A 24,231-nucleotide genomic window follows, 5' to 3' on the forward strand; every position below is an offset into this window, starting at 1 on the left:
TAGCTTTGTGAATACTTTCAACAAAACACTCCCCAAAAAACACTTATATTATCTTTTAATCAGGTCTTTCATTTATGTTATGTTACAGTTCAGTGCAAAACAGATATTAGTGTGAGGGAAGATGCAAAAATATGGGGACATTTTTTTTGTATCATTTACCAGAACAGCAGTTGAGTGTTTTGAATCTCAGAAGAACACTGGAGCTGCAGAGGAATGCTATGTGCCACAGTCTCACGCTCTGGATGGCGGCCATGAAAAGATGACCCATGAATGCCAGAGCTGCCACTGAGGAGGACTCAAAAACCTCTTCTTAAAGTATTTTTCACACAGAAAGCTGGTTACATATTAAGATGTTATTATTATTTTTATAAAAAGGAGAAATCAGAGAGGTAGTGCGTTAGTTTGAAACCTGATCAAATGAAACAATGAGAAATGGAAGCGTTTGAAACATGGGACACAAACTCCTTCATTGAGCGCCATCTTACCTAAAGTTTCACTGCATCAGAAGATTAAAGCCCTTGTTGTAAGTATAAAAATATAATTAAATATTAGACAACATTAGATTTATGATCATATTCCTCAGTCTTAAAATATAGTAGTGCATATCAAAGTGTTTGGTTTAGATCCATTTAAGGAATGGAGAGTTCCTACTAAAAACAGCAGCAACATAAACATCTCTTTAAGAGGTCGATTTCCCACAGCGCATTGTTGTGGTATCTACATCCAGAAAGCGAATATGCATCCTAGACTCCATTTCAAGTCCTTTCAGGATCTAGAAGAAGGGAACAAAATGTTTTAAGGGAGAGATAGATTTAAAAAAAAAAAAAAAAAAGAGAGAGATTGAAGAGGTTGATAAAAAAGTTGTAAAAGTGCAAACCTGTTCAAAATGCTCAAATGTAATTCCTTCATAGAAATCATCCGGAGCCTGCAATGATGGAGAGACAGGTTCATGAGTTACTATGCAGCAGAGATGAGAGAATTTATCGTAACAGTTTAGTTCTGCTCGGATCCATTACCATGTGGGGAACATTGGTGCTCGCCACTTCCAACATGGCAGCATCTGCTATAGCTTTGGCAGCTTCCAGGCCGATGGCGCCGCTTTTAGACAGAAGCTCCTCTACCACCTTGGACGTGGAAAAGAGTGCAAGTGTTATTACGCTTACAGAGGAAACGTTAAACCTCCACTACATGAGGTCGACAGCAAGAGGAAATTAAAAAATAAAAAAAGGTTAAATCAATTAGAAAAAAAAAAAATCTTGATTTAACTTTAGGTCTTTGTAAATGTAAAAATGACTTCATCAACTGTAATGGATATTTCATGATGTCCAATCTGCAGATATTTTCTAACTCTTTTTGGCCAGTTGCCAATGCAGATATTTGCATTACAAACAAATTCTTTTCCACCTTTGCTTAATTTATATGTTAAAAGTCCACACTTATCATTACTGTGCTGTGTCTGAGAGGAGAAATGCATTAGATCATCTGAACACTGAGAAGTTAGTTTTAGCATGTTGTTGAACTGTTAACAACAGTTCTTAGTTTCACAAATGCAACACTTATACTCTTACTCTAATTATATATTTATAGGACAGAAAATCACAGTCTGTCAGCTTGTTATTGTGCTTTAATTGCAAACTAATTATACCAGCAAGATCCAGTGCACTCATTTGGACTAATTATGTCTTTCTATGGTCGTTCACAGACTGAGTAAAATACTACTTACACCTGTTTGGGTGTGACAACATGAACCTCCTTATGTTAATTGTGTATTGAGTGTAAGACCTTACTGACGTAGTGCAGAGCAGCTGCAGCATACCTCAGTAAAGTAATCAGTTAGAAAAGTCAATATATGATTGCATTTAGAGTAAGGCAAGTTAATTTACATGTGTATTTTTCAAATTATACTGTTAGTAATGAGATCCAATTTAGATGTGTAGATGTAAAATGGTGTGGCTCATACAGTTATGTTAATCTAAAACAATCATGCCCCCCCCCCCAAAAAAAAAAAAAAGATTTAAAATGAATAATAGTAGTAATAGTCAAAATCACTTGCTGAAGACAAACAAAGGATTTAACTAAAAGGTCTAAAATAAATCCACTTCTTCTCACATTCTAATACAGGCTAATAAATGTATTATTTTAGAGACCTCATAGTCAAGTTTGAAACCCCCCCCCCCCCACGTACTGTATCATGAAAAGCTTTCCTACCTTCCTGTACTCCTCCAGGGTGATGGTGCCATCATTGTCTGTGTCGTGCATGTTGAACAGGACTAGAGAGAAAGAACAGACTGCTTGAGTGGTAGCTCTGATTTCTAAGGACCTTTCTCTCATCAGTTCAATCAGGGCAGGATGTTACTGACAGGGCAGAGGAAGTCGGGATTGGAGGAATGTTTTGACAGAGGCACAGATAACAGAGTAGAATAACTAATAAAGCAGCATAACCTTGACTCATATAAATTATTAAATTATTTTAAAGAGTTAGGTAATAAATCTTTTTTTTTTTTTTCAGAGAATTCCCAAGTTTCATTTTAGGTCTCTTCAGTGGAAGTGCAAAGGACACAAAGCCGCACTCCTACTCCGTTTGCACTCTCACATGTGGGGTGCGCTACATTAAGTGCTGTTCAAAATGTTCACCATATGAGAGTTGCTTGTTATTTGAGTGGCAAAAAAACCCCATCTTTGTATACATTTCCTGTTTCTGTGGGAGGAAGGGGAGTTTGTCCCATATAACATTTGCCCATTGTACTTTGCAGGTTCAGTGAAGACAAAGCAACCCAACGTGTTTGAATAGCATCTACAGCCTCTCATAGGGCCACGGAGGACATTCATTCATAATTATCTGAGAGCATCAGAAACAAGTGGCTCATGCTGCTTCATTAAAATGTGCTTCAACCTGAATAACAAGAAATGTGTTGTTCAGGAAGTTGTATGATATTGGTTCAGTGAACACAATCTGAGTCTTAAGGGGGCTCGATCTAAGATTCCTCTTCACAACAACGCTTCACGAACAAGACCGTTTGAGGGTGCGTGTTCCCCAGACAGATACCGTTTTAAAACCAGCCCTGCTGACAGAAGATTTCCATCAACCTAATTTCAACGAGCTTTCTCTGGAGTTATTCTGGTAAATGTAGGAAGTAACAAATCTCACAAGGGAAGCGGAGTGGACAGAAGGTACAGCTCTAAAACTTAAAAGTTCATGATGATCTTATGTTACAATACCATCTTTGACTGAATTTAGATTGATGGATCACACTTTCTTTGAAGCTTTTCGTGATCACTTTCAAAACTCTCCAATGTAGCAATGAATGGAGTGCAAAACACATGCAGCTGTACTGTTAGTGGCCTGTAGGGTTGGTTTGAATAAAAAAAAAACTCACATCAGCAGAATATTTTTCTGGTATTTTTCCTTGGAAAGACAAGGAATACAGAAGACAAATACTTAATCCCCAGCTGGAGCTCTGAGCGTGATGATCTTAACTGACAAGTATTTCTGGTTCTCTCGTTTCTAATCCTGTCAGTTCAAATTAATCGAGGCGTCTTACAGCGAAGCTTCTCCTTTCTCAGAGCTTCCTTCTCCTCCTCCGTCGTCTTCAAGGTTGGAGGGCGGAAGTGGGACATGACCATGAGGAACTGCTCGAAACCGATCTCCTCGAAGGAACCCACCTCTTCCTCATGTTGGTTCCTGGAGGACAGAGAGAAGAAATCAAAGTTCAGCTAATGTAGCTTTTTTCCCCATCAACCTCTTTAACATTTTTTTTCAAAAGGAAAATCCTCGCTTGACACAATAATGGGAATCTCCATTTAATTAATTTGTAGTGTAGACTTAGGAACGTGAACATTTTGGCCTAAAATATGGATAACACATTAAATGTTTTGCTGATCTTTCATTTCAGGCTCCCATTGTGGACATGAGTTGTGTGCTTATGAGTCTGGTTGTGGTCAGATCTGTTTAACCAGTCTTTCCAAAGTAAGAGGAAATGCAGCTTTTTAAAAAAGTGTCTTGAAAGCTATAAAATCTGAACTTTTTTTTACTTTTTGCAATGATAAATATATTTTGTTTTAACAAACTGCACTCCATTTGTGTTGTACGTTGACATAACACCCACATTACCAGCCTTCTAAATGCAATCAAGAATTTTCTAATGAATGTGATTAAATGAAACTGTTTAGGAGCCAGGGTGGCTGACTCCGAAAGATAAAATGTCCACTTCAACATGGCAGACGAACGTGACTACAGCCTGGGTTCGGGTGAGAAAAATGATGCGTCTTCACAGCTCATGTCTTTAATGGTTCACGCTTTACAGGAGGTGAATTTTAATATAACTGATCTGTTTGAATATATGATGGCTAAGAGTTAGAAGTAAAAGGCGTGGCTGAGTTGACTGACAGACAGGGGCAGCTCCCCGTTTATACCTGTTGCTAGTTGACTGAAAGGTTTGTTTGAGACAGCATGTTCAATATGGTGACCAACATTATCCAGCTTCAAAAAGTCAGCCTCAGGGACTGATGGGTGAAGTTACTATGACTACACCAACGTGTTTATACAGTCTATGATAGCAATCAGCCACGCTGCATTTGAATCTAGCACATTTTCTTTTGTTAGTACTGGTGTTGTGACAAACATCTTCTTTTTTTAGTCTTAAAGGAATTTAACAAATGACCTGGGTCACTATTGTGGTTAACAAATACACTGGGATATTACATTTATTTAAATACCTTAATGTTAGGAGTTCAAGTAGATATGATCAATGGAGATAGAAATAAAATCATGAATGGCATTTAGTGATTCTGTGTGTATGTGTGTGCATACAAACGTCTTGCTATCCATACACAAGTCAATGCCACAGTTGGGCCAACCCAATGGGAACAAAAAAAAGAAATAAGTCTACTCCCATTTGGAAGGTAAATATAAAGTTAACCACCAAGTTAGTTGAACACGCTGCTAGGTTACAGTTATCTTATCTTTGCACTAAGACTGGCAGCAGCTCGTCTGGCTCTGTTAGAAGGAAACGAAAAAAGGCCTCTGGTACATGGAGAAAAAAACAAAGGCCCATTATCTTCTCTCAAATATGACTATTGACCTGGTGTTTGAGGTTGAGAAATGTTCTTGCTAACGCAGACTGACCTTTGATAAGTTATAAATGCTGGAAATACTACAGACAGCAGACGCCGTCAGACTTTGTCAACCACCGTCTTCATTCATGCATAGCCTGCTCCGACCTCCACCTTCGGAAGTGTATGCTCTTTGGTAAAGCGTCTCAAGATATCACTTGTTATGAATTGTTGCTTTATAAATAACGATTGCTTGGTAATATGAGACGCAGTAAGACTATACCCACCTTTTATCGAAGAAAGCGTCAATTATTTGCTTTCTGATTGGATTGTTGGCGAGGGCTGGTATTCTGTCCAAGTTTTCCTTACTGCAGCAGGGGAAAAAATAAACACTGTCATTTAGTACACAGCAAAGAGTCTGCATGTTCAACACTGACTGTTATTCATGGGAAGTTACATGAACAGTTACAGTGATCAAAGAAATACCTACCATGTTCAACATTTGTTCCTAGTTTCTTTTTTAAACAAAAGGAAGTGATCATCGATCACAACCAACACGCCATTTTGGCAGGTGTGTGTGCGTTTATACATAGATAAGTGTGTGTAGAATATGTGCATGGTGGATTGACATATTGTATTTGCCTTGTGTGTCCGCATGTCACCATATGTTGCTCGTTTGTCTCTGTGCCAGAGATACCAAAAATACCCATAATTCATCACTCTGGCCACCATGCATGCAGGGAGTATTTCATCTTCAGTGCAAAGACTAAACTCACATTCACATGTCCAGCAGAGATTTGACACCTAAAACATATTTTACCTTATTGTTTCTTCGTTTCCACTCAGGTGCTGGAATCTTTTGTGAAGGTTTTTAATCTGCTCCAGTGAAACTGAAAAAGAGAAACACAAACAACAACATGAGTGTATGACAGAGTACACCTGTTATTAGTCCACACCCAGAAACAGGCGTATACTGCACTCCCTCAGTTGTTTCTAATGGATGCTCAACATTCAATAAAAGTTAAACATCAATACACAACCACAGAGTTGAAGTTGGAAGTCAGGTCCAAATATGCTCTCAGATGAATGGGAAAGAAAACACCCTGCTCAGTAGTAGCATTGACATGTTATGACATTTCAGGAGGGTTCCTTAAATCATTAACTAACTGTATAGACTAGTGAACATGTGTGGAAAGGTCCAAACATCATAAACTAGTCCTGCCTGGTCCCATATAAAAATAGTTTTGACATTTTCAAGTGTTTCCACAGACAGCTGTGTGTATTTTGATTTGTACCACTTTCTCAGAGTCTGCCAAGTGGATGTTTGCAGTAACAACAGTAGTGGCTAAACATTGGCTGAAGACTATTCACAGGGGGTGTCAAGCGTGCAGAAACAAGTGAGTTCAAGCTATTATAGGATCACATGCAGATGTAATACAACATTTACTTAAATAACACAGGTATTGTAGCCACAAATAAAATGATTGTGCGCTCAGCAAAACGTCTCAAAATGCAATGACATTTCATCAGAGTGCCCCAGAACATTCATGTTCATAAAACCTCAAACTAAACCGACGAATAAATAAGGTCAATGCTGTGCCTTAAGAGAACCATAAAGGTGATAGCACAGTTCAAAGTTTCACCAATTACAATATCAATAAAACTGAATTCGGTCTGGGATTGAAAAAAGGATCTGTCTGCATGGCCCTGCAAATGTTTCAACATGAGGACATTGATGCCCTTCCTAAAACTGGATCAACACTTCTGCTGTTTCGGTCTGCTTTTTGTTTCATTTCTTTATTTAACTGTTCCACATCCAAGCGTTAACAGAATAGAGAGGAGGGGAGTTTATGACTAGAAAGTGTCAAACAATCGGACTCAACACGCAGACCGCAAAGTGAGGAAGTATAGATACAGGCTGAATGTAGACTACGGACAGAAACTTTAGAAAAGGTGACTCAAACTCTTCGTTCATAAAACATGTGGCTTTAAATAACAGCATTATTGTCAAAAGTTAAGGCACAGAATGCATTTATGTCGTTATCACAGCAGCATTTGAATTGACCCCCTTAATATCAAGTCATACACTTGTGACACAGTGACAACAAATATTCCAGTGTTAAATGTTTTCTAGTTTGTCTTTTATTTACTTTAAACATGTCCACACCACCGCAAATGTAGCACGAAACTATGCGATTTAACTTCACCAGGTTCGTTCACTTAATCCGCAGTGTTAAGAGTTTCTCATATTAAAACATTGCCTGTTGCTTTTCTCTACTTACATCCCGTCCTGTCCACCAGGTCCTGGTACTTGTGCTCGGAGCGCGTCTGCGAAGCTCCCATCGCTGCTGATGCCTGCGCGTCAGGACGCACAGTCTGCCTCAACTGACTCGACTTTTCTTCACTGCTGCGCTGCTGCCGGCAGGTCGACGCAACTGTTAGTCTGCGGGCGTCCCTGGAAACATCTGGCACCCTCAAGGTCCTAAATTCCATACAGCCTGTGGAGAAATTACCTGCTCTGTGTCCGGTTTGTCTTCAGTGTCCTGCTGTAAATCCTGGTTAACATCACAATAAGGAATCAGTGCGCTCATAAGTTATAAAAAAAGCTAGAAAAAAAACAAAACTTGAAACGCTTTATTTTGTTTGTAACTTCCTTAACGTTTAGGGTCATAGCCGTTTCAAGTCAGCAGTGTTCTTCAGTATTTTCCATGAACAGCTCAACAAGAGCTTTGACATCCTACATGTTTCAATTGTAAATATACAGAAAAAACAACATGATTATCTACAACGGTGAATGATGGACTTTAAAAGTGCATGGAACTTTAAAAGATGGAGGGAAAAAAAAGCAAATGTACGAAGATTTTTTTCATCATAGTCTTTTATGTGGCACGGTTACTGTACTAAGGGGTTTTGGCTTATATGCTGAGGGCTTGTTTATCTAGTGCTGTGTGCAGGGTATTGTTGGTTTTAGGTAAAGGGAGATTTACAGCACCTGACCACCCATTCTGAACACACGACTTCGACTTAACTCTTTAACTCAAACATTCTGTTATTTTCCTTGAAGTCTGTTCTTTTCAAAATTATTTTGAGTTTCCAAACTCAACTTTGAGGAGGGATGTGAAAGTCCTGCATCGTTAGTAAAATACTGTCAACTAGCTATGCCACTCTGTAGTTTTGACTTCGTTTTCACAACAAATACACGGTGGTATTTAAATTGATGCAGTAGTAACATTTTTCTGCACGTTTCTGGACTTTTCCAGAAAAGGGAAATATTAAAATAAATCCTTTCACTCCTGCACAGGAGCACAGCTTCAAGTCTTTGTTTGTTGAAAATACTGCTTCCTGGTTTATTCATTCAAACCACGTAGCGAAGTCGGATTGTGAATTAAGAATGGGTGTGCAGTGATTTGTTCGTCTGGGTGTAGGAAACGACTGCTTTGCTACATGGGCGTGGCTTGGTGGTCGTTTTGGTCTGTGGCTGAAGCCTGGTCCTGGTTCGCACAGCCAGGCGTGAGTCTGTGGTAAAGCTCCTGCACCGTTCCCAAAGTCTCAACCATGTCCTCGGGGTATCGCGTCTGCAGCTCTTCGTTGGCAGCGTAGTGGGTGTCGGCGAACTCTGAGAAGTAGCGTCCCACCTCCGGGTGGCCGATCTCCAGCGGGGCAGAGTGGGGCTCCAGGTTCTCTGAGGAAAAAAGGAGGGACACTGATCAGAGATAAAGTATTCCAGTTTACATAAAGAAATTAGACTGAGGAGAGGAAGAAGGGATTTTAATCATTACACTCCCTGCCAGTATTATTGAACATACACTACCTGTCATGATATGTAAAAAGGGTTGTACCGATTCATTCGAGTTCATTGTAAAGATTGTGACTGACAGATGATTATTTACTTTTCTTTATCTTGATTTATGTCAGTATGGTGTCTGGAGGACACAATTAGAAATTCTTGCCCAAACATAGTAAACGTCTTAATGCAGATTTTCTTTTTTTACTGGCTCTACAGCCAAGCATCTTTGACCAGCATTAAGTCTTTATAGGGCCCTCATTGAAATTCAATCTCAAGAGTGTTATTTGGGGACATAACAGAACTTTATTTTTGTTAAAATATTTTTCCATTTTTTTAATTTCATTTAGAAAAATGAACATTGACGAAGTTATCATATTTGGTTCAAATGCCACAATAGCAGGATCAGTGACGTAGGGTGATCTCTTCTGATTGGCTGAGTGAGGCTCACATGCTTCTCGACCTTACTGAGGTGCAGAAGGGTGGCCATATGTAATGTGTACGGAAATTACCATTTAAGGGTTAAGATGTCTTGTGTTTCATCGTCATGCAAGTTTGTGCAAACGAACCCTGTGCTGCGTAACGACACGTTCCGTCCTGGACGAGGACGTTGTAGAAAGGCTGGTTGGCCCCGTTGGATAGCTGGTGGACCCTCATGGTGGTGATCCACTCCTGGCTCATGGTGCACTTTGGGTCCCAGCCGTAGATCACACAGTTGTAACCTGACCTGATGGAAGAAGACAGAACAAAAGAAATGTATGAGGATTCTTAAGGCAGATTGTATTCGGATAAAGGACATTAAATAAGAGAGGGACCACTGTAGTGCATGTTAGCCTGACCTACCTCTTGTGTTTCATGATGAGGCCGACTGAATACTGGACTTCCACGTGTTCTGGAGCACCCCGCTTCTTCACCTCAGGTGTGACGGGATGCTTCTTGTGCTGAATGTGCTCCAGCGTGTGCTGCACCAGGTAACCCACTGCCCCATGCTGGGACGGATCCAACGCCTGGATGTGCTGCAGGATGTCTAACACCTGAGAGGGAGAGGATAAACATGGACAGACAATGTGCTAATATTAAGAGGGCTGGATGGTGAGTGTGTTGTACTGGGTAATTATTTGTCCTATATGAATTTAATCCTATTTGAGCACAAGAAGAAAGCCTTTGTGTAAGCTGACCTTTTCTGGCCAGATGCCCAGGTGGAAGTAGAGGCGAGCCTGCAACAGCAGGTACTGCACATTATCTGGATTGATAGTGAGGTAGAGATCCAGAGAGTCTCTCAGCAGCTGGTAGGATTTCTCATTCCCCTCCCTGAGAGAAACACATGATAGATGATATCATTCGAAGAGAGCATAACAGTCATTTATAGATTTGATTGTAGCAACCATCTAATGCACTCAAACGATCCATTTATTACATTTTTTGAAAACATTCGCAGGCCTAAACCATTCACTGTTGTAAGTTGAGAGAGTCCGGTGTGCATCTCTCACCCTCTCTTGCCGATGTTCAGCAGGTTTCCCACCATCCTGAGCAGCACCTCGGTGGTGCTGATGGCATTATAATAATCTGCTGTCACCTGGTGGCCGATAAGGTACTCGCACTCCTTGGCTGTCAACTGTTTGCCTTTACCAAAGGCATCGATGTAGACAAAGTCATAGATGTCCTCACTCCTGCGGGAGCAGGAGTAACATTTAGATATATTCAACTGTTATCCATCATATTAGCCTGTTTTAATGAGCATGACTGGATAAGGCTTACTGCATCAAAATTCAAACAAATATATAGCATAACAATTTAGTATGTAAAATACAAATATTCTTTTATTGATTCTTTACCAAAAACAAAAACTCGATCAGCGAAGAGTCACGGTCTTTTAATGTTCACATAAGCTTATGAGACACAATGTATCTGAGGAAGTGTCACTCATATTTCTTTTTTCAATATAGTTTTACGTTTTCCACTTTGCACTTTTGTTTTTATTCCTCACACTCTCATTCTAAAATAGACTTTTATTTCATTGAATGTGTCATGAATAATTCCAGCAGTAAGTTATGATCTCAATCTATATCATGATTTAAATTGAAGAAGTCTGTTAAATAATTGAAATTGTTGCTTCAAGATAGTGAACTAATAATCCAAGTTGAACTTTTCTCCTCTTGAAGTGAGGAACTATTAGAAAAAAAAGCTCTGCTCTAAGACAGCCCGAAGAGACTTTAAAAAAAAAGAAAAGAAAAAGAAAAGTTGTACCCTTTTGGCTTTTGGCACCAACGCAGCAGAAAATGATTGGGGAAGTTGACAGGTTCCAGCTGGACACCCAGCTTCCTGGCTAATGTCATGTAGAGAACAGAGAGGCTGATGGGAATTCCTGTACGGCGTTGTAGTACCTGAATTAAAGAAAGGAACAAATGGTAATGGTTCTTAAAAGAGAACAAATGTAAATCACCCACAACGTTTGTGATGTAAAGGGAGAATGTTAAAGAAGATGTACCTGGTGGATGTAAGAATTGAGGGGGTTGTAGTAGTCAAACTCATTGCCTTTAAACTGAAGCTGCTCATACAAGACTGAGTTTAGAGCACACACCACCTGCCGCTGGAGCTCAAAGTCCTCCACCACTAAACAGTCACCTGTGTCATGCACAAGAAATCACACGTGTCAACAGCACAAGAGCCAAATTTTCCCTCCAGGCCAAAATATACTGGTATCAATTGTTTTCAAACTCTGCTGGGAATAGTACCCCATGCCTTCTGGCTTTAAGCATCTACTGCCGACTCTTTTTTTTTGGAGAAAAACTTTGGAAAAGATGAGGAGAAAAAAAAAATTTACATAAAAAAAAAAAAAAAAAAGAAGAGCCCTTTACAATAAGGTTTTGGTTGTTTGATGGCTCACCTTGAGCGATGCGTAGGCTGGGATGAGAGGGGTTCTTGATTCTCAGCATCTTCTTCACTTTGTCTGCGATCTCATCCAGCTGGGAAGATATGCTGCTCAGTGTTAAATCAGTCAGTGGGTTACAATACTGATCCACCAGCACAGCACCTGGAGGAAGTGGACAAGGCCGAGAGGAAGCTGCTTGTGTGAATTCAGGATTATAACTGACTGTAGAAACAGGTATCAAATGAAAACAAGATATTGTATAGGCAGTTTTGCTACTTCTATTAAAACAAATGGCATTATAGCGAGCACAAAATGTGCAGCGTTCAGGGCTGCTACTTACTTTCTCATCACTGATTAATCTACTGATTTTTGACATGATTCTAAGTCTTGTTTGTGAGGAAAAGTGCTGGTAACAACTTCCCAAAGGTTAAAGTGCAGCAACACGTGTAGAACAAAGATCAACTTTATTAACTAAATCGTCAGAAGGACCTTTTTGAAGGCCACAAGGTGTACTGCACCGGTCTGATTTGTTAATAAAGTTGACCTTCATACTACAAGTACTGCTGGAGTGTTTTGACCTAGTCTAGTCCTTTCTCACCCCCTAAAGCAGATTGCTGCTCCACAGGCTGCTCCAGGAAGCGCTTCAAACTCTTCAGGATGTTCTGCTGTCTCAGGAAGTAAAGGATTTTCTTTGCATAGTACTTCAGCGTCAGGCTTTTCCTAATGATGGCCACAAAACAGAGGAGAGAAACAATAACTGCCATGCAACACGACATGAGCTCTCATCATCACTAACAGAGATTAACACCAAATCCTTTCAATGCCTGCAAAATAGGAGTTCGAGTCCAGTACTGGAGGTTAAACCGAGGGGGGGGGGGGGGGGGGGGGGGGGGGGGGGGGGGCAGTTTCGCTCTCACCTCTTGTCGGAGTTGAGGATGAAGAGGAGCTCGTCTTCACAGAAGTGCTCCGGCATTCCGAGTGACTCGATCTCTGCAAAGCTGTCTCCAAGCACCTGGCCAACGCAAGGCTGATTGACAGATCTCAGGGTTAGTTTTGGAACATTGACAGCACAATACATTTTCCTGCACAAAGACCCTCCCACACACCACAAACACACACAAAAAGCTAATACACAAAAAAAGTTCAGTTATACCACACAGATGCTTTGTTTTCTCCCAAATGGTACATCTAATCTAAAAAAAAAAAATCACCTGAAAAATCTCTCTAGAATGCACTCGGTCATTCTCAATCATTTTTCGTCTCACTCATTTTGCTTTTATCTCCACATGCAGCTGATGTTCTTATAAATGTTGTTCTGTTACCTGCCAAGGGACTGCAGGTGTAAATTAGCTGAAGGTTAGCTCTGGTACAATGCATCAAATGGTTACATATATGTTTACATGGTCCCTTACAAATACAGTTGATTTGAGTTAAATATTTGAACGTTTCTACGTAACTTATTCAAATAATTGAACATAAATTTCATTATTCTGTCACATCTACTTAAAGTTATGTCTAAGTTATCATTGCAATAACAACAACAACATGTACTTGATAACTAGCCAATTACTTACAACTTCAGTGAAAAATCTCTTTGAGATCGACTCCACAGTCCTTTGTATTTGTATACCAACTCTATGGCGTGTTTTGTATTCTCTGAGCCAGTCACAGCTCTCGTTCTGACGGTAAAACCTCTGCAGTCTTGGCCATCTGTTAATGAAGGCGATGAAAATAGTATATTAGTTACATGCTGCAAAACATACTGTGAGTATTTTAACAGTGTTATGTGACATATGTCTGTCTGCATCAAACATCCAAGACATGTTTCTTCAATCTGGGTAAAAAAAATAAATAAATAAAAAAGTCTATAGGCCTATGACAAGAGGTCTGTGCAACACTGCTGCATGACATTTCCCCCTCAGATTCATTCATTTAACAGCCTACGGACCCAACTGTAAATGCAAACAATGTATAGCAACCAATTCATAATCTTGACTTTTTGTTTCCAAAAGTAAGCAGGAGAGAAAAAACAGCCAAACCAGTCAGGAGGAGGGCTTAGTTTTTGAGCTGCACTCTCCTGTAGATCACAGGCTACATGACAAACACTCAAGGTCACACGGATTAACGATTGGCTGCTCTGTGTAAATGTGAGGAGAAGTTACAAGCTGTGAGATATTTACACGCTGTGATCTTCATGCCTCAGCCTCATGTGCAGAGCAGAAACTGGCCTGCTGTAATGATGCATTTGGTGCATCAGCAGATTACAAGACTTGACAGGCGGTGGGTTCGCACTTCACCAACCCAACCCCTCCGCAGACATGAAACCATGTTGGGTTAAAAACTACACTATTTTAAAAGAAACGCTGATCGTGTTGATAGTCTTGCAAAATATACAGATGCCCAAACTCCCAAATAACCATAAGAAAATCACAGCACCTGAGTTTGTACTGGTGTCCCCAGACCTTTCCCCTTCCATGACAAACGTCGTGTAGCCGCTTGCAGCAACAGGAAACGTTACAAATGTCGACATGTTTGAGGACAGGGAAGCACAAAATGTGTTCGAGCAACTCGGTTGGCAGGTCGGTCAGATTTTTAGTTTGGGGGTCTGAAATAATTCCGTTTCGACTAGGATGCCTCTCTACGGCTACAGACGTCGCCATCTTTACTGTTTACCCCGATTACCTCATCGCTCGGACTCCGCCTCTTTATGGCGCAGGGGGCAGAGCTGGGGGCGGGGCAAAGGAACTGTAGTGCAGTGCGATTGGTTGTTGAGTCGTGACGAGAAAAGAAACTGCGCTGCCTTCAGGTTCAGGAGCTTTTCGTTTAATTAAGCTTCATCATGTGAGCTGGAGGTTATATTGCTTTATAAAAGTGGCACACCGTAAGTTTTTAGTCTGCTAAAACACTCGAAAACTAGAATTGAATGTTGGAGATGATTTGTTTTTTCAATAACTGTAAAAATGGTTAATGTCCCTACAGTGTTGATACAATAGACAATATTCTGGACAGTACGTGAATGCAGCATTGCTTTTCCAGTTGCGATAACGAGGTATCAAATGGTTAGCAACAGTTAGCAAGCGCTTCTTTCTCAGGAGAGTTAATGTACAACAACGTCAGAAATGTTCAACTCTTTAGAGGACTAAACACTTTTTCTTCTGGAGGCGGAGACGTGAACGTCAACGGATATTACGATGTACAGAAGTAATGCTATTACTTTAACACCGGAAAATGCCTTATGTTGCTCTATATCACTCAGTCTGCGGTTAACTTAATGCAAGTTTACGTAGACAGGAACACAGGACTCTGTTTATCAACTCATGCTCACAGGATTAGTTTAGTCTGTATCTGGTGTGAAAATTACAAAGACTGTCATATAATAAGATAGGTGCATGACACATTTATAAACCGATGTAGCCTCTATGTTAACTTTCATTTAACTTAATTTTTGGACATCTATCTGTTGATAGCAAAGAAAGCTGGACAGATACACGCACAACTGTCCTTTTCGTTTGACAACTCAACTACATCAACACAGCTCATCGAGGCCACACGGTGAAGTTGTCACAATGCTTTGAAAGTGAACATAGTTTGTAGGAATCGACGACTCTGCTTCAAAAAAGTGACTTTTCAAACTGTTCAACATGGCAAGTGCCTTAGCAGCAAAGATGGGATTGAACTCACTGATGCGAAGACAAGCCAGGAGCTTTAACGTCAAGATCAGCACGATGGAGTCAGACATGGAGTTCAGCTGCGAGGTGTGTATGTGTATCAGAGAAACGTTTTCTCTTAATTTACTCTGAAGGTTTATCAAAATCCCGCTGGTCTTGAACGCAACATCAGATGCACGAGTGTGTTGCGAAAGGCCTTTACTTGTGTTTTTATTTATTTAAAGGTTTATTTGAATATGGACAGATACAAAAAGACAGATAAACTTGAACAGTCATCAGATGTATGCATCATAGTGTTTTTAGGCAAGGCTAGTTTACGACACTTGTCCCTGATAATAGAGCTTTTAAATAAGAATAACAATTACAGATTAACATTATTGTGATGCAAGTATAACCGTATTCAACTTTATCTGTAATGATCACTAACATATTTGTATAAAAGTTAATTCAGAGGAAAACACAGTTTCATTTTTCTACACAAGATGGCAGCAGCTAACAATGTAGAAACGCTCTTGGTGTGGTTAGTCTACTGTACTGATTTTCACGAATTTTAAGTTACATCTGTCTCATATTGAGGAGGAATCAGAGGCCAATCTCAAAACACTATAGAACTTTATGATTACTGTGTGAATAAACTATAAATACCACACTGAGTTATAATGCTATCATTATACATTTGGATATTTTTGGCCGTCTCCTGGTCGTTTTGGGTAAGTATATGACTTGGTTGATGCTGCAGTTCTTTGCAGACACCACGTCTGTAGTTCACGGGGAGGAACCCTCTCAAGTGTGCAGTGGTAATTACACGGAGCAGCATATTGTTGGATGCAGGTTTCTAATTTCTGTGCTGGTGGTGGTAATTGTTATCAATTATGGTTTTAGTAAATAACATTTAGAGGGGAGCTGGGTTGTATAGACGAAAATGGTGTGTTTGGTTCTAGTTGTCATTAGAAGTGCAAGATAGCAACTGCTGAAGTTCTCGCAGGTCACTAACCTTAATCTACCTCTGAAGTTGGCGATACACGTGTTTGATAGGAAAATATGCATTATGCTTTTAAGCTGTTCAAGCTGGACATGAATGCTGTAGAAGGTCATAAAAAGGGTGTTAATATTAAACCTTAAAAATTATGAAGAAATTGCTGGTACTCTTTTGCAGGTTGATTTAAATACATCATCGGCAGGTCGTGAATAATGTGAATTTTACTATCAGTTATTATGCTCTTTGTTTTGATAGGATGCAGCACTCGGCTCCAGAATCAGTTCAACAAAGTCAATCAACTTTTGCTTTTCTGGGGATGTTTTATATGAACAACACATTTCTGTGTTTCAGGTCAAGTGGAAAGGAAAAGATCTTTTTGACTTAGTGTGCCGGACTCTGGGACTCAGGGAGACTTGGTTTTTCGGGCTCCAGTATAGCGTCAAAGATACGGTGGCGTGGCTCAAGATGGAAAAAAAGGTGAGTGGTCCTCACAATGTTTTTGACACAGTCGCGAACATGCAATGCCATGTCAAAAATGTGTAATTAAGAAGTTGTAAAGGTGAAAAGGGACCGAATGAATGGATTACAGTGGTTTGTATGTTTCTCATAGGTTCTGGATCAGGAGGTACCAAAGGAGGAACCAATCACATTTTACTTCCTGGCCAAGTTTTACCCTGAAAATGCTGAAGAGGAGCTAGTGCAAGACATCACACAGCATCTCTTCTTCTTACAGGTAATAATAATCAGCTGCTTTGTCACTGGGCTCATTTACTGTACTTACATTTTTTTCTACATTTCTACCTTAAAAGGCTTGAATCTCTGCATTCATTGAAATGTATTGCTTGATATCGATCTTTAGGCTCCGGACAACTCGAGAGATTTTACTGGGTTGGACTCATTTCTCTTTCATTTATACCTACGATGCACTTGTAACTGACTGACACATTGTTTCTGCTGCATGTTGAAATTGTGAGGGGGGGGACCTGAAACCTGAAATTCAACATACCTCTCTAAAAAGGTTTCAGGTAACTGTCCTGCTAATGGACAGCTTTTTTTTTTTTTGAACTGTTTTGTTGACAGCCATCTCCTTAAAACTTTAAAAAAAGAAAATCTTAGAACATATTTGACTTGAAAGTCTTTTTAAAATGTTGAATTTGAAAAAAACAAATTGCCCTCGGCTGCTCTGCGTCTTTCTGACAAACCTGATCCGGTGCCAACAGGGGGCACACTACCACAGACATTCGGACAAGTTGTCCAGGCAGAGCGCTCTCTAATACACTGGTGTCCTGGTCTCATTGTGTGCAGCCAGGTGGAATCAATGCGCAACATATTACCGCTGCCCTTTCTCTCCAGTTAATACTCCTCGGGGAATTCTTGCAGAAACCACCGCACCACTCAAGAGATGAGATTTGTTGCCGTGTGCTACCATCGTTCATTGCTGCAAGCCGCATTTATCAATTACCAATTAGACTTTAAGGGCTCAGTTATTGGCCCAGTTAATGACATTCTTGTCTCCTGTCATATCCGTCCCACTGTGGCTGCTTTAGGGATTTGGCTGTAGACAGAGCTAGTGGACCTCAACATTTGAACAGAGACACTTATCTACTTAATACTTAGAAAAAAAGTCTCTCTGTGTCCCTAATCCATTTAGAACTAGTTGAAGTAATTCTTCGTCTCAGGAGGAAGCCTAGCTATAAAAAAAACTAAAAAAAAAAAACGACTAAGGCCAACAAATGACTCTGTTAAAGTGGTACACAGCGACAAGGGGAGAAGAATACAAATGTGCAGCACCTCGCACCGCCTGTCTCCTTATTACTCTGCTCTCATTAATTCACATAATGTCTGGAGCTGGCCTCTGTTCAGATAGTGTCACCGGCATGACAGCTGGATTAGTGCTTATCAGAAATGATCACTGACCCGGATACACACACACACACACACACACACACACACTCACACACACAGAAAGCCCCCACTTACACAAAAAAAACAGACATGCACGTCTTCTTCACTTGAGCTTGAAATCTTGGCAGCAACATGGTCTCATTTGTAAAAGCAGATTACAGCCCGGCCTCTTAGCAGTCACCACAGTTAGGGTGCTGTCACCTTCTGGCTCCACACCTTTTTGTTGGTTCAAAACAAGAGAAGACAGCACGACTAGCTTGGCAAATAATAAGCTTTACAACACTTTACATCCATTGCTCGGGCTCAAAGCATGTTTTCACAGTGTCACCTCACTATCTGGCTCTTTTTTTTTTTTTTTTGGCTCGGCATGTCGTTTCGGCAAGTTTTGTGATTCAATGCGTGCGACAGGTGAGCGAGTTCTGGGAGTGACACCCGGTGAGACGTGGGCCTTCAATCTGCAGGGAGCTTGTTTAAGGGGGATTGCCGCTTTCTTTCTTTTTTTTCTTTTTTTTTAAAGAATTCATGTTATTTCTGTGATCTGTGACAGTCAAAACGCAGAGCCCAAAACTCACAAACTAGAATTTGTCAGTCTCAGATTTCACACACATAAAATCAGCTTGTCCTGTGGGCACAGAAAAAAAAAAACATGAATTATATCGAAAGGGGTGGCGCTCCACTTTAATTATGATTTGGGGCTTTTCTCGGGCCTCACACACTTCTCTCATGTTACTGTGCTCTGCTGACTTGCAGGCGTGGAGCAGCTTAACGATCATATGAACAAATGTTGACTGGGGTGACTGGAGAGCTTCTGGTTCTGCATTTAATAGGTCCCTGTGTGGCTATGATACCTAAGTCCAACAGTATTTATTCAGCAAAGTTTGCCCAAGTCCCAGACCTCTTTGAAAAAGTGAAAGTACCAGTACACAGTTGCAGAAGTAGCTAGAAGTTCATGTTTCATTTATTTACAAGAAATTGTAGCTTCCAAAAACTAGAATCTGAATGCTGTGCTTTAACAAACACAGGCTGTCAGAAGCAAAGCTGGGTGTCATGCTGCACTGTCACTTTCCTCCCTTTTTTTATTGTGTTTGAGTCAAGTGGGATCAGCTGTCTATCTGATCCAGGTCCTTTATCTCACAGAAATCACTTTGATCTCCTCTTGGAAATCAATAAAAAAAGTGATTTACACTCAAACTGAAGACAAAGAATAGGTTTCCTGTTTTATATATGTTTTTATAAATTCCTCCCAAACACAGCCAAGATTGGATCTTTCTTCAGTAAAAAAAACTATTTCCGCAATAAGAAACACCACACATGTCAATTCTGTGTCATAGTAGTAGTTGTGAATAGAGGTGGAGGATGTTTCTTTTTCTTTTTTTTGCTTGCTTGCTGCAATCAAGAGGGTTTTGCTGTTCAGGTTGATGCAGTCAAAGCAAAAACAGCAAGGCCTCAAAGAAAGACTAAATGTGCTCACTCCTCAGGTGAAGAGGAAGATCCTGGAGGAGGAGATTCACTGTCCCCCCGAGGCCTCAGTGCTGCTGGCCTCCTACGCCGTCCATGCTAAGGTGAGTGCTCGTTTTTACTCGTGATGTAATCGTCAGCTATCTTCAGACCAGATCAGTTCAAACCTCCACTCCTCTGTGCACTGCACTGTATAGAGAAGTGACTGAGGAGCTCCACCTGTTTAGGCCCATTCAGGTAGTCGTAATTGTTTTGCATCCTATCGAACTGCATTGTATCTCGTTATCTTGAACGACTTTCATTTCATCGTTTCTGTGTTGAGAGCCGGAGATACATAGAACCTTTCGAACGAAAAGAAAATCGGAGAGATTTCTCTCACCAACCACGTGTCGTATCGGGGGGCGAGGGGAGTCAGATGGGAGGCGATGGAGCCGGACACACTACCACTCACCGACGGTCCAACTAGGATCAACGATCTGCTCGGCGTGTCAGGGCCTTTAAGTAACACACCCCTGCTAAAGCTGCACCTTTGCGTGCCAGCAGATCTGCAAGTATCAGAAAAAATGTCAGATATATTGTATACTACGCCGTCTGTGGAGGAAGTGTAACTGCTGAACAAAGAAAATGCGTCATTTAGCCTGAAGGCTTCAAAACACTAACTGCTGCAGTAGAGTGGACATCAACCAGTTAATCTCTCAGCATGACGTCAAGTATGTTGAACTCCTAAGTTATGGCAAAGAACTCTTGGTAATGAGTGAATGAAAATATGACGTTGAGGTAGAAGTGTGTAAGGTTAGCTTTCTTTGCAGGCGGTATTAAACTGCATTGTTCTGTATTAAAAAAGGTGCCGCCGTAAAAAGTTATTGACTCATTGGTGAGGGATCAAACACTGTGTTCACCTGACGTCAATGGACTTCACTCTACAGGTAGAAAGTCGCTTCATAAACCTCGAGCGATCTGACTCGTTCTGGTTGAAAGATCCCATCTCACTGAGATCCACACAGGCGCGGGGGGGGGGGGGGGGGGGAAGGGTCGAGTGAGGTGCAGCTTTTTGACAGGCGGACAAGGTCTAGTGAGACCGGAGCTTTACCTCAAAGGTTTGACCAAGAGCCTTCAGAGACTGACATATCCCATGCCAATTTAACCGGCCTAGGTTTAAAGAGGGCGTGAGGATAACGAAGAGTCAGCCAATGAGCTTGAAGCTTTTGCTCCCTGTTGTCAGCGCCCCAGGATCTAGGAGCGTCAGACAATATGGAACCACAATCTGTTTTCATTTAATCAGCGGTCCTCTTTGATTAGACCCGCTATCAGGTAGTTGTTTAGCAGTGCAGCTGCTGAGAGCTCTTTGGCAAAAAACATTTTTTTCCTCCTCTCCTTTTCACATCGTGAGCTTTTTTTTTTTTTTTTTGTAGAACCCAGCCATCAGATTGAGAATATAACACAGTGGGATCAAATCTGGTGAATTTGCTCATCTCTAATCATGACAGTGCCTGCCTGAAATTTGAAAATAGGCCATCGTGTACTTGATGGGATGAGTGTTTTGGAGGTAATTTTTTTCTGATGCAAATCCTCGCTCTGTTCAGGTACAGGCAGATTTACAAGAATTCTATGTTTCTCATCTGTTTCCAGTTGGAGTGAAAAAGGGCATTAAATCTGTGACAGGAAAAAAAAGCCTTCAAAGCTGCTATTCCTTGTTTATGTTATAGAGTTTGTAAAACGAGGTAGACGTAACAGTGAGCCTTTAAAACTGCTCTGACTGGTTTCTTTACAGCTATTCACTCACTGTGTATGCAACACAATACAGCAAGGTACAAGAGTGTCAATCACAAGATGAACAACTTTGATGAATCAGTGCAAACATCTATGACATGTACTGTATGTCATCATCCCCTTATTAAGGCTCCTGTATCATCACAGACACACATTTGTACACTCATTTATACTCTATAAGACATCTTTCTAAAATACATTTAATCTTCCAAAAAGGCAAAGTGACATCTTCAATTTTCTGCGACTCATTTTCTAAACCCTGAAAATGATCAGTTTGTAATCAGAGTCAAAGAAAAATGTGAAACCTCTGCTTTGGAAACGCTGAGAGTCAGTAACTTTGCTTGACGAAGAACAGATTGGTTGTTGTTCAACTGATGTCAAACTTCTTCTTCATTGAGACGAAGTTTGACATCAGCAAAGCGCTGTAGTTTTAACTTTTGAGGTGTTGTGATTATTTTTCCATCTCTCTTTAAGACAACAAACTAACAGGATGTAAGAAAATCCGACTTAATGACATGAGATGTTCTCAGTGGTAGAATTTAAGAACCACGACAGCTCGTTTTGCTCTGTGAACCGACATTACATCTCGCTTCTTCTGCAGAGGCTCCGGTGCCGCCTCTTTTATATTCTGAGTTGGTGCACTACGACAAAAAGGTACCTGCAGGGAATTTCAGGAAGCTGCCACTGCTGAACGAAGGCAAGAGAGAGTTAACCTGGCATGGATTTTGAGTCGGGAGTGAGGTTTAGATTTCATATTCAGCAGAGTGGATAGGAATGTGATGAGGTCGAATCAAACAGGAATGAAACTGGTGACAAAAACTTATGAGCACGGGGCTTCAATAAGCGATGTACCTTCACTACATTTCTGAAAAATAAACGAGACCTCCCTGACTCTCTTTGTCGATTATTTCTCTGACTTTTTTTGAAATCACAGCATGTAACACTTGTACAATGATTTATAATCCATGTAAATAGAAAAAAGCAGTTTTAATTCTTACTACTAACACCGGCATATGAACGGCCTCCCCATGATGATGTCATCATGCAGCGTCCAAATAAACGTGGAATGATTCACATGAAAGTCAGACCAGAAAATAAAACCCAAACGAATTGAAAATGTCACTGAATGGAACATTTAATGTGAATGTTTCCTGAGAGGGAAATAAATATCTGTACCATCTTTTCACCCAACCCATCCAACGTTTGAGAGTACTTTCCCTGAGAAATGGTTCTAGAGGATTATACCCTTACTTTTGGTTTATAGCCACCCATGAAGGGTAGATATTGGAAACCTGTATCGCACTGTACATTGATTTTTTTTCTCAAAGTGCCTGCAACCTGTGAAACAAGTTCTTATGAACATATCGTATTCATTAGTCAGTGATCACCACTTTGCTACTGGTGATGATTGTAAAGAGAGAGAAAAAAAACTGTCATGTAATCAACCTCCCAGAGTTTCTGTCAGATTTCTGTCACTTTCGAGATGTTAAAAATAATTGTAGGTATGGTGTGTAATGATAAAAGAATCTGGGAGCACTGCCTCTGTCATCATGCCGCCCTTGCTGTCGCTGAGCTGAAGCCAGGTTGGCTCAATAATAACTCTGGAAGTCTTTGTGTCATCAATTATGAAGCAGTCACAAACAAACAGGTGAGGAACTGAAGGGAAGGAATCTAATTATACAGCCCTTAGCTTCTCATCACTGTTAGCCACTTCACCAATGGGGCCATGGGTGCTGAGTTTATTAAATTCAGACACACAAAAAGAACTTCCCATTAAACCCAATAATAACAGCAGAGAGACGGAACAAAACACCAATTACAATTCTAATTATTGATACCTTCAGGGACATGTGTACTGAGGTGCACCTCGTTATAAATGGGAGACACATGGAAGGCATTTTGAATGGGCATGATCATTCTTTTTTTTTAGCAAAACCTTTATAAATAGGGAAGATGAACAGGATGAAATATGCTACAAGCATTACCCAGAACAGCCACAAACTGTCCTTACTTCAGAGAGCTCTGGAGTGATATATGTATTGAACTTAAAGACACACCTCATTCATTCTTTTCCCATGGTAAACATGGTGTTTGTATTTAAATCAAAATTAAACCATTCAGACATGTTTATGTACAGTGTACATAGTGGAAATGAGTTACACAACTATCAAAGACAAATGAAAGTACGGCATGTGTTCAGAATACACTTTGGCATATGGGGGAAAAAAAACTAATTTACAATGATGTCGAGAATATATCCATAAATGACAAACATGAAGAGTTAAGACTACCACAGGACACCAAATTAACACATACAAATAAAATCATTTTAAAAGCTTGAAATGACTTCAATAGTTAGTCAACAATTCAAATAAAACAGTTACAGGCAGGTGTTAGGTGGTTTGAAAGAATATTCCTGAAGTGTCCAAAAGGGATGAGAGGTCAGTCCTGGTGAACACGTCTGTCACTCGAACGAGTTAAACACGGACCGGAGTTCAGTTGCAAAAAGAAGGTGATGCATGATGGTAGCTTTCCAGTACTGCGTCTTTCAGTCAGAGAGGGCCAACCAGCCTTGTCAAGCAGAATGCATCGGTGAGTCATAAAACCTTTACCGGTGATGAATTGAAGTGAACCGTCTCCTCTTCATCAAAAAAATGAGTGGAATCATTTTGTTAAGTAGAGCAACATTAGTGGTCAGAGCAAATGTCCACCACGAAACATCTAAATGCACTCGGTTATGTGT

General features: G+C 40.4%; 3 protein-coding genes and 1 long non-coding RNA gene across 5 annotated transcripts in view; 2 read left to right on the forward strand and 2 right to left on the reverse strand.

Moving 5' to 3' along the window:
- Window positions 1-43: 43 nt before the first annotated feature.
- Window positions 44-7,419, reverse strand: tesca (tescalcin a). The gene is made up of 8 exons (XM_079340368.1): window positions 7,335-7,419; window positions 5,873-5,942; window positions 5,340-5,420; window positions 3,543-3,682; window positions 2,209-2,270; window positions 1,017-1,124; window positions 878-925; window positions 44-772 (listed from the first exon to the last, which is right to left on the reverse strand). The coding sequence occupies exons 1-8, from the start codon at window positions 7,393-7,395 to the stop codon at window positions 680-682; spliced, it is 663 nt and encodes a 220-aa protein (XP_079196494.1). The 5' UTR covers window positions 7,396-7,419; the 3' UTR covers window positions 44-679.
- Window positions 3,703-7,422, forward strand: LOC306821829. The gene is made up of 3 exons (XR_013778832.1): window positions 3,703-3,967; window positions 4,171-4,248; window positions 7,354-7,422. It is a non-coding gene; the product is annotated as an uncharacterized lncRNA (long non-coding RNA).
- A 249-nt stretch (window positions 7,423-7,671) lies between these two features.
- Window positions 7,672-14,422, reverse strand: fbxo21 (F-box protein 21). The gene is made up of 12 exons (XM_079340751.1): window positions 14,145-14,422; window positions 13,283-13,418; window positions 12,626-12,735; window positions 12,307-12,428; window positions 11,724-11,870; window positions 11,325-11,461; window positions 11,084-11,220; window positions 10,327-10,506; window positions 10,015-10,147; window positions 9,680-9,870; window positions 9,406-9,563; window positions 7,672-8,734 (listed from the first exon to the last, which is right to left on the reverse strand). Exons 1-12 carry the CDS (start codon window positions 14,366-14,368, stop codon window positions 8,493-8,495), a joined length of 1,917 nt encoding a protein of 638 aa, XP_079196877.1. The 5' UTR covers window positions 14,369-14,422; the 3' UTR covers window positions 7,672-8,492.
- A 149-nt stretch (window positions 14,423-14,571) lies between these two features.
- The window catches only part of nf2a (NF2, moesin-ezrin-radixin like (MERLIN) tumor suppressor a), a 30,021-nt gene continuing 20,361 nt past the window's right edge, over window positions 14,572-24,231 (forward strand). The window contains exons 1-5 of one of the 2 annotated variants that reach the window (XM_079340766.1): window positions 14,572-14,589; window positions 15,176-15,463; window positions 16,707-16,832; window positions 16,966-17,088; window positions 19,739-19,822. In XM_079340766.1, coding sequence (XP_079196892.1) covers window positions 15,350-15,463; window positions 16,707-16,832; window positions 16,966-17,088; window positions 19,739-19,822 — 447 coding nt within the window. In that variant the 5' untranslated portion in view covers window positions 14,572-14,589; window positions 15,176-15,349. Of the gene's footprint in view, window positions 14,590-14,632; window positions 15,464-16,706; window positions 16,833-16,965; window positions 17,089-19,738; window positions 19,823-24,231 lie in introns of those variants that run through there. The other variant, XM_079340765.1, reaches the window with a different exon arrangement.

The sequence above is a fragment of the Symphodus melops genome (assembly GCF_947650265.1).
Source record: "Symphodus melops genome assembly, chromosome: 1".
NCBI classification, from domain to species: Eukaryota; Metazoa; Chordata; class Actinopteri; order Labriformes; family Labridae; genus Symphodus; species Symphodus melops.

Excerpts from the sequence above, each read along its gene's own strand:
- tesca (XM_079340368.1), bottom strand. The coding sequence starts at position 7,395 with ATGGGAGCTTCGCAGACGCGCTCCGAGCACAAGTACCAGGACCTGGTG. Across the intron at positions 3,683-5,339 it reads GACGCTTTCTTCGATAAAAG|GAACCAACATGAGGAAGAGG; the intron begins GTGGGTATAGTC and ends TCTGTCCTCCAG. Across the intron at positions 1,125-2,208 it reads CCCTGGAGGAGTACAGGAAG|GTGGTAGAGGAGCTTCTGTC; the intron begins GTAGGAAAGCTT and ends TCCACGTCCAAG.
- fbxo21 (XM_079340751.1), bottom strand. The coding sequence starts at position 14,368 with ATGGCGACGTCTGTAGCCGTAGAGAGGCATCCTAGTCGAAACGGAATT. Across the intron at positions 12,736-13,282 it reads AGAGATTTTTCACTGAAGTT|CCTTGCGTTGGCCAGGTGCT; the intron begins GTAAGTAATTGG and ends TCTGTCAATCAG. Across the intron at positions 8,735-9,405 it reads GTGTCGTTACGCAGCACAGG|AGAACCTGGAGCCCCACTCT; the intron begins GTTCGTTTGCAC and ends TTTTTTCCTCAG.